Source organism: Trichomycterus rosablanca, chromosome 11 (genome assembly GCF_030014385.1).
Source record: "Trichomycterus rosablanca isolate fTriRos1 chromosome 11, fTriRos1.hap1, whole genome shotgun sequence".
Lineage (NCBI taxonomy): Eukaryota > Metazoa > Chordata > Actinopteri > Siluriformes > Trichomycteridae > Trichomycterus > Trichomycterus rosablanca.
The window spans coordinates 33,016,812-33,030,303 of NC_085998.1; the positions used below are offsets into that span (position 1 = coordinate 33,016,812).

General features: G+C 37.0%; 1 protein-coding gene across 1 annotated transcript in view; it reads left to right on the forward strand.

The window, feature by feature from the left end:
• Positions 1 to 10,435, forward strand: part of btbd11b (BTB (POZ) domain containing 11b) — a 74,962-nt gene extending 64,527 nt beyond the window's left edge. Inside the window, exons 9-17 of the mRNA XM_063004212.1 lie at positions 604 to 739; positions 1,626 to 1,846; positions 2,392 to 2,570; positions 4,894 to 4,999; positions 5,920 to 6,022; positions 6,498 to 6,579; positions 7,365 to 7,433; positions 7,543 to 7,656; positions 7,960 to 10,435. Coding sequence (XP_062860282.1) covers positions 604 to 739; positions 1,626 to 1,846; positions 2,392 to 2,570; positions 4,894 to 4,999; positions 5,920 to 6,022; positions 6,498 to 6,579; positions 7,365 to 7,433; positions 7,543 to 7,656; positions 7,960 to 8,169 — 1,220 coding nt within the window. The 3' untranslated portion in view covers positions 8,170 to 10,435. The remainder of the gene's footprint in view (positions 1 to 603; positions 740 to 1,625; positions 1,847 to 2,391; positions 2,571 to 4,893; positions 5,000 to 5,919; positions 6,023 to 6,497; positions 6,580 to 7,364; positions 7,434 to 7,542; positions 7,657 to 7,959) is intronic.
• The last annotated feature ends 3,057 nt before the right edge of the window (positions 10,436 to 13,492 follow it).

Genomic DNA, 13,492 nt, shown 5'->3' on the forward strand with positions numbered 1-13,492 from the left:
GGTTGGTGCCATCACTTCTATCCAGAGAGCAAAACCAATCCGCTTTTGCATTTACTACCTTTTGACTACAGTGCAAAAACATTTTTCTGTTTCATCTCTTAAGAACCACCAAGTACTGCAGTTTAATTTAAACAGCCTTACCATAAAACACAAAGATTTACAGTTAAGTGTTGCAGATAGTGCAGATAGATTTTTATGAAAAGCTGCATAAGCAAGCTGTACATCAGGCTGGTGATCAAATAATTGCAGAGATCTGTTTATTCTGTACATGTGACATGAGATAGTAGAAAAAGTGATGAGTTTGTGAGTTTCCTCTGGTTTCCGATCAATACGCACAAAGCTAAACAAAACAACATGGATGGGGTCGCATTTTGATCGACATTAGTCACGCACTGTGTAAAGTTGATTGAATTTAAATTGCTTGTTTAAATAAAAGTGTATCTGTTATGTGAGAATGAAGTGAAAGACAACAAAAATTCTTACGAAATGCTTTATTGGTCTGAAACACTGGTGACCACAAACACATTTCAAGTTATTTATATTCTATCTATCTATATTCTATTATATTAGCGGTGAGTGAAAATTCTTTCTGTTTCTCTGTAGGAAACTTTGAGCTGGTCAATCTGCTGTTGGAGAGGGGAGCTGACCCACTGGTTGGAACCATGTACCGCAATGGAATATCTACAGCTCTGCATGGGGAAATGAACTCCTTCAGCCTGGCAGCAGCACACGGACACAGGTAACACTCACAATCAGATATAAAAACAGAGCTAAGGACTTACTTTATAGCTCACCGGCCATTGTGGATAGTTGTTTTCCAACTGTCCACCTTTTCACTATAGTGGTGCTTTTAACTTTAACCTTTCCTGATTCTGATTTCCACTCTTCATCTGCAACATGCACTGCTTCAGCTTCCTCAAGCACTTGTGCCTCCACTACAGCCACATCAGCCTCTCGTTGCAATGCCAGCACTTCCAACTCTGTGTCTATTCTTACTGTTTTGAGCTTCTCTGGCAGCCTTTTCCACTTCCAGTTTAGCCTTTGGCTAGCATATGAGGCTCTCACCTTGGCGGCTTCTGCTTTAGCCCTGGCGCGTGCCACTCTAGATGCTGATGACAATGCGTTGCTGCTCCTAACGCTGGATGCAGATGACTTGCTGCAGATGAAGAGTGGAACTTTTGTTGTCAGTTAGCATTTTTAATGGCAAAACACAACTTAAGCCATAAACTTAAATTGTTTTTTAAAGCATTTTTGAGGCTTAATAAGTGTGCCTAGTAATGACCACCCTGCTAAAATACTGTGAGTCTTAAGGGATAAACTGGTCACGAAGTCACAAACTATACCAAAAACATCTGCAAAGCTCTTTAGCCTCAGCCTAATTTCAATGTCTATGGCTCCACAATGAATGTAGAACATCTTTAAAATTATTTATATCAACTTCTGATAAGATTTCTAAAGAGCTTTAAGGTTACTTGGCAGGTATATTAGTATGATGTATAATTTTATCCATATTTGGCAAGAATTAAGGTGTTAATTCTTAAGCCCTGCATTAGGAGTGACTTACTTTAGCTATGTGATCTGAATAAAACTGATCTGAAAATGCTTACTGGCTCTGTGCCGTTCAGGAATGTGTTCCGTCGGTTACTGTCCCAGTCTGAGAAGGGAAAGGGGGACGTGTTGTCCCTGGAGGAGATCCTGGCAGAGGGCTCAGAGGCGGGGGAGAGAAACTCATTGCAGATGGAAGCAGCACGCACTGGAAAGGCTAAACTTAAAGCCCTGAAAGAGGCCATGTACCACAGTTCAGAACACGGCCATGTGGACATTACACTGGATATACGAAGCTTAGGTAAGTATCATAACACTTTAAAAGGGTTAAGAGGTACCACAATTACCACCTGTCCTTTTTCTACTGACTTTCTATTTGGTGTAAAACACATACCTTACTGAGGGTATTCAGTTAACGTACACTTTTGTATCAATTGGTTGGTATGCATTAGCCTCAACTCTGACCACTGGTGCAAAGTGACCCCAACATGACCACTATTTAACAAATATTATATATTTAAGAGACCATTCTCAGCAGAGCTGTGACAGAGCTGTGGTAATGCTACATTGTGTGAGAAAAATACTGAGATAAGGGATTTAATTCAATACCACAAAAAGAAGTAATAGGTAAAGAATATTGAAGTCAGCAGTTTGGATTTGGATGTTTTGGGACATGTATCTACTCCTTATCTGTACAGTAGTGTTGGTACAGTAATATTAGTTGTTTAAAAGATTTAGAATCACTGCTGCAGAGTCTGTTATTTTCACATAGATAATGAATAAAGCATTGAACCAGGGGTGTCCAAACTTTCGGATTATACCTTTCCATGTGCTTGTTTGTATCAGGTGTACCATGGACGTTGCACTCCTGGCTGGAGTCTTTGCGCACGTGTTTCCAGCAGCACAGGCGGCCACTGATCCAGGGCTTACTGAAGGAGTTCAGCTGCATTGAGGAGGAGGAATACACCGAGGAACTGATCACACATGGCCTGCCGCTTATGTTTCAGATCCTCCGTGCCAGCAAGGTCTGCACCAACCTGCACACTTTCTACATACACATCCCACTCGGCTTCCTCTGCCCACACACACTACTCCGAATACTAACCACACTGTACATTTCTCATTACTCACTTATAAAGACAAATCGAGCCGATGCTCCAGAACTGATTAGAGGCAGATTTGTTTGGATACATGTAGTGTGTAGCTTTGCTTCAATACTGGTAGATAGGAGCTGGCACATTCCTCTTTTTGGTTTATTTCTTTTGCCAGGGGGCTGTGTGGATATGAAAAGGGTTAGAGGGCAGGAAGAAGCTCCTCTTCAAATTTGATATAGCAATCACACTGACTGCCAAGCTACGACCTGTATAAATCACCTGCTACCTGTTCAAATCACTCCTCTGAACATGTGGACCCATGTGTTAGAGTGTGCGTTTCGTTTAAGTTTGTGTTAAAGTGTGTGTTTCTTGGCGTGTATGTGTCTATCTGTCAGAAGTGATTTATTGCAAAACCAGTGAACCTTAGTTTGAGCTGTGCAATGATGACTGATAGTCTCTGTGCTTCTTTTCTCTAATGATGTGAACCTGAGAAAAATGGGTGTGGAGGTAAGATAGAAAGAGCTGTATAAACCAATATGACTCGAGTCAGTAGTGAGCAGGTGTATGAAAGAGAGAGGAAAAAATACAGGGATAAAAAAAGTATATATTATATGGATATTCTAACTTGTAACATCATGATAAACTTTTGTGTGTAATTTGTGATGGATGATTTACGCATGGGTTAAATTCAAATATAGTAGTTTGTAAAACTCTACCCATCTGTTAATGGAAAAGGACCAGCATAAGACCCCCAGATACCGCACTGCAATAATACTGATGGTCACATGGCAGAGTGTTTATGTAGGATTTATACTAATACCAGTAGAATTAAATACACATACCATATAGATGCAGTTGGCTTTGGTTGGAGCACTAATCTCCTTCCAATAGGAACATCCAGGTATTTGAAAATTCCAACAACAGTGCTGCACCGAACAACAGACACCAGCATGTTACTACCATGTAAGTGTTATTATAGTGATGAAAATAGTTCACTGTGGAAATAAAATCTGGTCAGTTGGGGTCCCATGAGGTCATTTTTCAATGATGGCTGTGGAGGAGGGGTGACAAAGTAAACCGAGCAACAAATAAATACAAAGTGCATCTTTATGGAATGTGTAGGTCATATAATAGCAAATAAGTGTATGTACAGGGTTAACCTAATACATTGGCCTCTGAATATCTGTACAGATACACTATATGGGCAGAATTATGTGGACTACCCTCATAATGGTTGAATTTAAGCTTTTCAGCGACACCTAGATTTTGCTGTTGAAAGGAATTTAGTTCTCTAACCAAAACCAACTGTGTCATGTGATCAGAAATTCTTCACTGATTTATGGCTGGAGGAAGTTTAAGAATGCATAAAACTAGCTATAGTCTCTAAAAGTACACTTACGATGAGTACTAACAGTGTATGTGTCCCTACTTATTATTACTATTAGTATAAAGCACAAAATCCTTACCTCAACCCTATTAAACCTTTTCAGGATGAGTTGGAATTTGATTGCAAAGAGAATTGCAAGCCAGGTCTCCCCATCAAACATCGTCTGATCTCAAGCGCTTTTGTAACAAAATAGGCACAAATTTCCACAGGAACGCTTAAAAATCTTGTATAGTTTCATTACAGAAGTATCAACTACATATTAGCATTCATGGATTTGGAATGGTTACATACTTTTAGTATGTACACATACATATAGTGTATACAAATTATTTTAATTAATGTGGATGCAGAAGCTTTCATTTTTCCAGATTCCGGAAAAAAATGCTCAAAACATTGGAATATGAAATAATGTCATCATATATAGTAAATATGTCTTGTTGTGATGTGCATTTGCCACATCATTCAGCTCAACCAAATACACTGAAAGGACTGGAATGTTCTCACTGCAGTGTGCAGTATGCAGCAGTGATTTGTAGCAATGCAGGCAGGGTGAGAAAAAATATGTTGAAAAAGAGCTTCTCAAATTTTCTCTGATCAGCCAGACTACTTTAAGAGAGAGAGAATAATTCATCTGGGATTTGTTCTTCATGTTCCACCCACCCATAAAACATGAGCTGCTCCGAGCGCCACATCATCAATCAAAATAACATTAAATACCTCTCTTATTTAAATCCTCTCTGCAGACTCTCAGCAAAGTTTAAGCATCTCTACAACCACTGCTGCACTTGCATTCCAGCTTTAGATAAACAAGCAGAAACTCGTAGGTATTGTATGTGTGTATTGATGTGTGTGGTGTTTGTTTTACAGAATGAGGTGATTAGTCAGCAGTTGGCTGTGATTTTTACTCAGTGTTATGGACCCTATCCCATCCCTAAACTCACAGAGATCAAGCGGAAACAGACCTCCAGACTTGGTATGTAACACCTTGGACAAAATGAACTAAACGTATACTTTCTGATTTGCTTTGTTTATGCATTTTTGTCAAATTTAATGATCATGAAACAAAACATGATACTAAGGGGTTTAAGGGGAACTTAAAATAACATTTTACAAAATGTGTAATCCAACCCCCATGTCACCTTGCTTCTGGCTGACTGGTTGAACCACCTTTAGCAGCAATGACTGCATCTGAATGCTGTCTAAATTTTGCTTCATATAGTCTCTGTTTCTATTAATTTGCCATTTCTCTAAAGAAATTTTAGCTCACTCTTTTTTATGGATGCACTTTAAATCAGAGACTTTTAAGCATGAACTGCTCGTCTCTGTTCACACCACAGCATTGGATTTAAGTCTGGGCTTTAACATTGTACTTTTTCAGTCACTCAGATTTGTGTGCTGAAAACCTAATAACATCTCCTCACTAAAGTCATAGAGACTTAGAAAAAGCTCTGTAAACCTGTCCAGACAAATTTTCTTAGATTAAGACCATAGGATGATTTCTTGACTTTGTTAGTATGATGCCATATGAGTGAGATGTACCTTCTACAAGCCTGACTGTGTTTAATTAGCTAAATTGACCCACTGATTCAACTGGGCAGATTGGTTGTTTGAATATTTAGAAGGCCAGGTACTTATTTACAGAGATAATATGTGCCAGATGACTTTTTACTCACATTCCATTTGTGTAAAACCTTGTGCAAACATTCTTTTATAGACGATCTGTAAAATATTCATGTCAGGTTCTTGACTGGATGTTTAGTTAAGGAAACAAGACCTCCTCTGCCATCTAGTGTATGATTCATTTCTAACAGGGCTTTTTTAAATTCTATGTGCATATTCCTCGTTTATAGACGTGGTTTTTATGCATGTCCACATCTGGTGTTTCTGTTTTAGACCCCCACTTTCTGAACAATAAAGAGATGTCAGATGTAACATTTCTAGTAGAAGGAAAGCCATTTTATGCTCATAAAGTTCTGCTCTTTACTGCCTCTAACAGGTGAGCGCTGCACAATCACAGTCAGACTTCCAATGCAATAAATGTTGTAGTAACAGAGCCAAACATTACATTTGACCACAGAGACTGAGATTTTAAATGATAATGTATAAACCTGACTGATTTCTCTAAGCTACGTTAACACTATGTTCTAAATAAAATCTCTTCTTTTTAGCCATACTGGTTTAAGTTTTTATTGTTCCTTTTCATTTATTATAAATAAAAAATGTATATAAATCTGAATGTTTTGAAAAAGTTATTTGGTCAGTGTGAAATCAATAATAAATAAAATATATTTTTTTATAAATTTAGTTTATACATTATGTAAGCTATACTTGTTAAGGCCAATTAAATTCTGAACCATACATATTTTAATTCAGCTGTAACCCCAACACTAAATCTTCACAGTTCCTTAGGTTTGTTATTTTAAATGGACGTATTTACATGATCATAATTGAATATGTATCTGTTTTCTTAGGTTTAAATCTCTACTAGCAAACAGACCAGCAACAGAGAACACCTGCATTGAAATCAGCAATGTAAAATATAACATATTCCAGGTATGTACTTTTCTTCAAAGACACATTTTAAGTAAACTTAAGTATTGCATCATATCTGTATAATAGGTGTATAATGTTTGTGCAAACTCTACCTGTGCTGACCCATACAAAATGCTTAAAATTTACAGATTGGCTCAGAACATCAACAACTGAGAGCCTGACTCAGAAGTGCTGCTGGTCACATGACCACAGTTACATCTGCAGCATTTAGCAGACACTTTTATCCAAAGCAACTTACAATTATGTCTATACACAATTTGAGCAATTGAGGGCAACTCAGGGGTGAGGTTTGAACTGGCAACCTTCTGATTACTAGTCTAGTAAGAGCTGTTCGGATCTTCTGTATCCCAAATTATGTTACACCAGTCCCTGCTAATAGCCTCGTTCAGTCTGATGGCAATGTCAAAACAACATTTTCTATTTTCAAGCAAATTCTGTCAGATTTCTTACAACACAGTTTTGTGGTTGCACATCTTTAGTCACCCACTGCCTGATGAAGCTGCCTGAAACACCCGTGGCTGCTGAATGTGAAGAAAACAATCAACGCCAATATGCTCAGCATATTGTACTAACCCCATTTCCAGAAAAGCTGGGACATTTTGTAAAATGCTATAAAGCAAGAATCTATGATTTATTAATTCTGTAAGTTGATTATTTTGTTAACTTTTTACTTTTAGTTTGCCCTTTTTTTGAATGTGTTGCAGGCAAGTTTATATTTTTGCATTTGCATTTTCTATAAAAAAAATTCTGTTACTATAAAACATTTATTATGTGTTTTCTTGCAGTTGGTGATGCAGTATCTGTATTTTGGTGGAACAGATTCACTCCACATCAGGAACACTGAGGTTATGGATGTAAGGACTGTTTGCTTTTGTCCGCCTTTGCAAAAATAAACACACATACTAAAAGATGAAGATACTCTACCTATGACTTTATGCAGTGATGCTTCTTTCTGTCCCTCAGCTTCTATCGGCTGCTAAGTTCTTCCAGTTGGAAGCATTACAGAGGCACTGCGAGATCATCTGCTCCAAGAACATCAACACAGAGACCTGTGTCGAAATCTATAACCATGCCAAAGTAACAGCCATTTCTAAGACTTTCTGCTGCCATTTTAAGATCCAGTTTGTAAATTCTGTAAATTATCGGTCTTTCTGTGTTAGTTTCTGATAAAATGTGGCCTGATTTTATTCTAATCATAAAAGATGAACATGTTGTGTCTAACAAAACTATCCGACAAACAATTGTACGTTTTCTTTATGAAACACACTAATTTATTACAGTTCAGGCTGAAACTGGTTTTATATTATATTGATTGTTTTTATCACAGTTCAGGCTGCCAGCATTGACTGACTGTTTTATTCCTTTGTTTTTTCTTGTTAGTTTCTGGAGGCCCCTGAGCTTTCGGCATACATTGAGGGCTACTTCCTGAAGAACATGGTAGTATTGATTGAACTAGAGCCTTTTAAACAGCTGCTCTACGATACTCCAGCAGAAAACACAGGCAGTGATGTACTTCAGGACCTGGAGAGAACTCTAGCCACCCGTATTCACTCCATCCACCTGTCCTCATCCAAGGGATCCATCGTTTAAGACTCTAAACAGACACTTGAGCCATTGCTTATGATTTTAGAGTATACACTTTGTGCATTAATTTAGAGGGAAGACTAAATGTGCACTTTATTCATTAGTGTAGCAATATTTGCTGAGTGCGCTCGGATAAACTTAGCAGCTGTAACAACGCCTTCAAATGCTTGTTAAATTCTTTATTTTTCATAATTTTATATTTGCAAAAATCTTTGTGTTGAACTGCACTAATTAACTATTATATTAATGTAATGTACCAGTGGTTAGAGCAAGCCAATATCTAGAGTCTAATCTGTGACCACTCAAAGGACATTATGTGTAAAAAATTATAGAATTACCTGGTGGTTTCATAAAGCTTCACCAAACCAGGTTCAAATCCTCGCTTCTGGTTACTGTCTGTTTAGAGTTAGGAATGTACTTTCGGTAACTGCGTTGTTTTCCTTTGGGGTCCCCCAAGTTCCTTTCACATCTCTGTAACTGGTTATTCGAAATTGTTCCTCGGGTCAAGTGAGTGTGGAATGCTGTAAAAGTGACTGGGTGTATTTCTGCCATTTTGTCTATCTGATCCAGACCCACTGTGACCCTGATTAGGATAAATGAATTACTAGAGATGAATAAATATATAAATAAGGAGTTACTGACAAGCAACAGTGTGACAAACAACAAGCCAGAATGATTAGTACTACAATTAGGACTTCCAAGTTGTACAGCCATTTTTAAAATACAGTATGGATAAACTGCCAGGATTTAGATGTTAAAATTGGACTGAAATAAAGAAAATGGCATCCATTAATATTTTAAAGCACATCACATTACACTATTGACAGTTTGCATAATTATAGTTATTTGCTTCAGTTACTCTTAGATTTCAGTATAGATGTGGACTGATACTCAAGACCTTGATGGATTGGAACATCCATAAGTTAACTAAAGTATCTTAAAGCCCAACACCTCACACCTTTGCCGTTTTGCATAATTTGCCTGTAGAGCATTGTCTAGATGAGTATTGGATCACTACTGTATTTAGCCACTGATATTGTAATCAGAACAAAATACCAACATGACATTAGGATATATTTATAACACAAACTGAAAAGCATGACACATCACACCTTTAAATTTACTTTCACTGAAGGTTGGGTGGCATAACCATTAAAGACCATCCACATGAATATAGGAGCCAATTATTTTAAATCATACCATTGAGCAGTGAGTCAGTCTGGTTACTGCAATGATACTAATATAAGCATCTGTTAAGTATCCGGGCTCTGATATCTGAAACAGATTGAACATGTTTAGAATGGGATTGGAACATCACTACCACAAACTACAGCATACTTTATATGTACTTTCTGAACGTCAACTTTTGTTGGTTTTGGCTGATACTCAGAGCTCTGATATGGGGATGGTATTGAAAATGAACGACTGATAATTATTTTTATGACAGTATTTTAAAGCATGACCTGTCACCAAGTTTCAAATTTTCTTAGTTTGCTTGCAAAGAGTCATCCTGGTTACTGAGGGTTAGCATTGAATTATTAAAGGTATCAGTGAAAACGTAGAGCTCTAATATTGGTGTTGTTTAGAAAATGAAATATATTGAATCATCCATAGATGATTCAGGCTACTTGTATACCTAGAGAGTTCTGTTTTTTCCTTGTGATGTTTTCTTTTTTTTTTTTAGCAAAAGAGACCTCGTTGTGTATCTACAGTGCCACAGTCCCCTATCAATAAGCGCACAAACAACCATGGCAATAACAAACACAGTCTAAATGTAAAGTGTCTGTCCTAGGAAAAGAATTCTCATCATGGCATGCTTGACTCACATGCTAGCTTTTACTTAGATATAGGTCGTAACGGTGTGTGCCTTTGTCATCACAAACTGTACAGCAAAAGAAGTAAGAGTAATAAATGTGGCCACTTGTGTAAATACATGTAATTATATGTATATAACACAGATTTCCCCGCTCACAGTGTATGTACAAAAATCCTAATTAGTGGACAGGTGTAAATGTGAAGATGCATGTAGTTTTTATTTTTTTTATTGACGTTGGACTTTTTATGTGGGATTTTATGTGTGTTAGACAAACAGAGAGAATACTGTAATCAGCATGGAATTAAAGAGTCGTAGCTGTGAATATGTTTGTTCCTGATGAGTGCTGATCAGACGCCTGACTCAGTTTGTGCCTGCAGTATGTTTTGTCTATTTTCATGATGTTTGTGCAACTGTGTAAATCCCTCTATGAATTCTTTATAAAGGTTAATATGAAAACATTGTGTCCATAACATTTTTAGCCAAAAGTACTAAACGTTTGGTGTGGGATGTTTAGTATTGTTTATGTGTTTACTATAATTTGTGCACCTGTTTGCAGTCAGGATAAAATAGCCAAAACTCTGTAGTAGAAGGGGTGTCCACATACTTTTGGCCATGCAGTGCATTTTAGTAATAAGGGGTTGTTGTTTATTTTCATCAAAATGGATGCCCTGCTGAATATGAATGAGAATTGCTGATCTGTAACACTAAATCTCTTTCATACTGTGTTTTTTTTTTTTTTTTGAAAATGCTTGGCTGTGATAGCTGAGTGCACCTTGCCTGCAGTGCTTTCAAAGACAGACCAGATGTAATCACAGCAACCAGACATTTACGCTGGGAATGTTTTCAGCGCATAGTTAATTGTCACATCAATTTATGTTGCACTGAAGGAATTCGATCTGTTTTAATAGGCCCTCAGCAGCATATACTTTACATTTTGTATAAATATATGCAATCTGTCCCAGTTAAATGTTTTATTGTAGACAAAAACATGCATTCGAGTGCAAAAAGAGTAAGTGAGGAAGCTTAAAGGATGAAAAAAAAAAAGCCTGTGCCAAAAGGGGCATGAAGTAGAGCAACAGAAAGGATTTGTGGTTGTGAAAGAACAAGGACAGACATTGTTCTCTGTAGTGCTGGTATGAAGGACACAGAGTTAATGCACTCTACATCAATAAGCTTCACAACTACAGCAGTACCTCACATCATGTTTTGTCTCAGTAACTTCAAAATGAAATGCAGTAGTAAACAAAAGGATAAAACACACTTTATATTTTTATTTATAAGTTAAAACGTTTATTTTTTATATGTTTTGTGGCTGCCATTTACTTCCCTGCTTATTATTTTGCATAATTACAGTACATGTGGATAGCGCTCTATATTGCCTCGCCACTAGGGTGCATTATACTATTATACAGTATAGATAGTGGACAGACATTTTGATCTGAAAAGAATTAAAGAATTACGTCAGGAATGTGACTTAATAAAACTGATTATTAAATGCTAATGATAAACATGATTAAAATTTTATCAATTTTCAAAATGTGTATTCTGCAATAAACTTACTCTTTTTGTTTTGTAGCTGGGGCAGAAGTAAATCCGCTGTTAGGGTACAGGACTAGTAATCTGAAGGTTCCAGCCCCACAACTGCCAGGTTGCCATTGTTGGGCTCCTAATCAAGGCCCTTAACCTTCAGTTGCTTCCACTGTAAGTTCTCTTGGATAAAAGAGTCTGTTAAATGCCTTAAATGTAAGTGCTTCAGTTTGGGTTTTTTTACAAACAAAATCTAACATTCCAATCTTACATCTTGCCTAATTTTTGAGACTGCAGATAGAAGCCCGTACCTGCAAGAAGGAAAGATATGAAGCCAATTGCATGACAATTAACCAAGGTAGAATAATATTGCACCTAAAAAGCCACAAACAACTATGAAAATAACAAGTGGACAAAATAACAGAAAATGAAACCAAAAAGAAAACCAATTTAAAATCCGCATAACATAATATTGCCATTCGTGCCCCCTGTGGTCTGCTTTGCTTTGTTAGGCCCTTGAAGTAACCAATAAATCCAAAAACTGAATCAGTTTTGCAAAAGTATGTAAACATTGTTAATCAAAATGTGCATTTCCTTTAAATATTCACTGAATTTAGAATGTATAAATGTATTTTCTAAGCTGCTTGTTATAAAAATCAATAATATTTTTTTCATTTTAGATAAAGGTTTATATCAGGGCTTTAATTTTGCTTACGTTGGCCTAAGCTTTATCAGATCATTTACCAAGCTGTCACTGTGCTTATAACTCACATTTTGGACCTCACAAACCAAATCCAATTTCTGAAGTCCCCTCATCCTTCTTTTGGTCCCAACAGCAGACTTAATGTACTTCAGTTGACAGATGTAATAAATGACTTCCCATTTGCATACCTGTGTGCTAGTGGAAAAAGTACAACCTTGTATATTCTGAGCTTGAAATGTAACTAAGCAAAAATACACTGATACACAAAGGAGAAAAATAAAAGTGACTTGGTTGTAATTATAGGCTAAAATGTATGAAAGGAAACTATTTGCAAAAATATATGCATATATTTGCATGATACCTTTAATGTGGTAAAGAGTCTAAACATGTTTTGTGTCCACTCTTCATATGTTTTAACACTACTAAAAATACTTAATAGAAGCCTGTCTCACCCAAAACCCAAAAATAAACATGTATTTCATAATATGTAAGTTCATAATAAGTTTTATAGTAGTAAATGAATTAGCATGAAGCACCAGAGAATTCCATGTTTATTTCAACAATAACAAAAAATGTAACTTGTCTCTTGTTTTTAGACCTACTTTCTGTCACTCTGTGGGTGAGTGAGACACATTTTGGAGGGGGCAAAGGAATGTGGTGAAGGGGAGGGGAAAGGGAGTAGTTCAAAAGGTTGTCATGGAGATGACCATTAAAGAACAATAACTGAACTGTACTTCTGTGTTTAGCATGTGTGCAGCCATGGGCCCAATAATACAAAAAAAACACAGAACCTGATCACCTTTTCTCATTGTAATTTTCTCTATCCTCTAACCATCGTTTACAGTAGGACCCCAACCCCCCAAATGATCTTCAAATATGTGATTGTAAAGCTCATTGAAGGTGATCCACTTCATCCTGGTGTTAACAAAAGAGTTGTTATCGATTGGTGCTACAAAATGCTACATGGTTAAGTATAGTGTTAACAGTAAACATTTTAAATAATGGAATTATAGTTTTGGGACATTAATGGGTCCTTAGTTTCAGTGAATGCAAATGTTAATGCTACAGCATACAATGACATTCTAGAGAACTGTGTACTAGACCTGTGTATTTAATACCAGGGAGTGATAATTTATATGTGAGCTTTGCAGCACAGTCAGAGGTTTGGGTTGTGCAGCCCTTGGTTTGTGCCCCGCTCCTCTTTTCACTCCTCTGTTCCTACTCTCTCTTCATTGGCATTCATGGCTGGTCCCTCTCTGGCACTTAGACTGCCTGGCACAGCC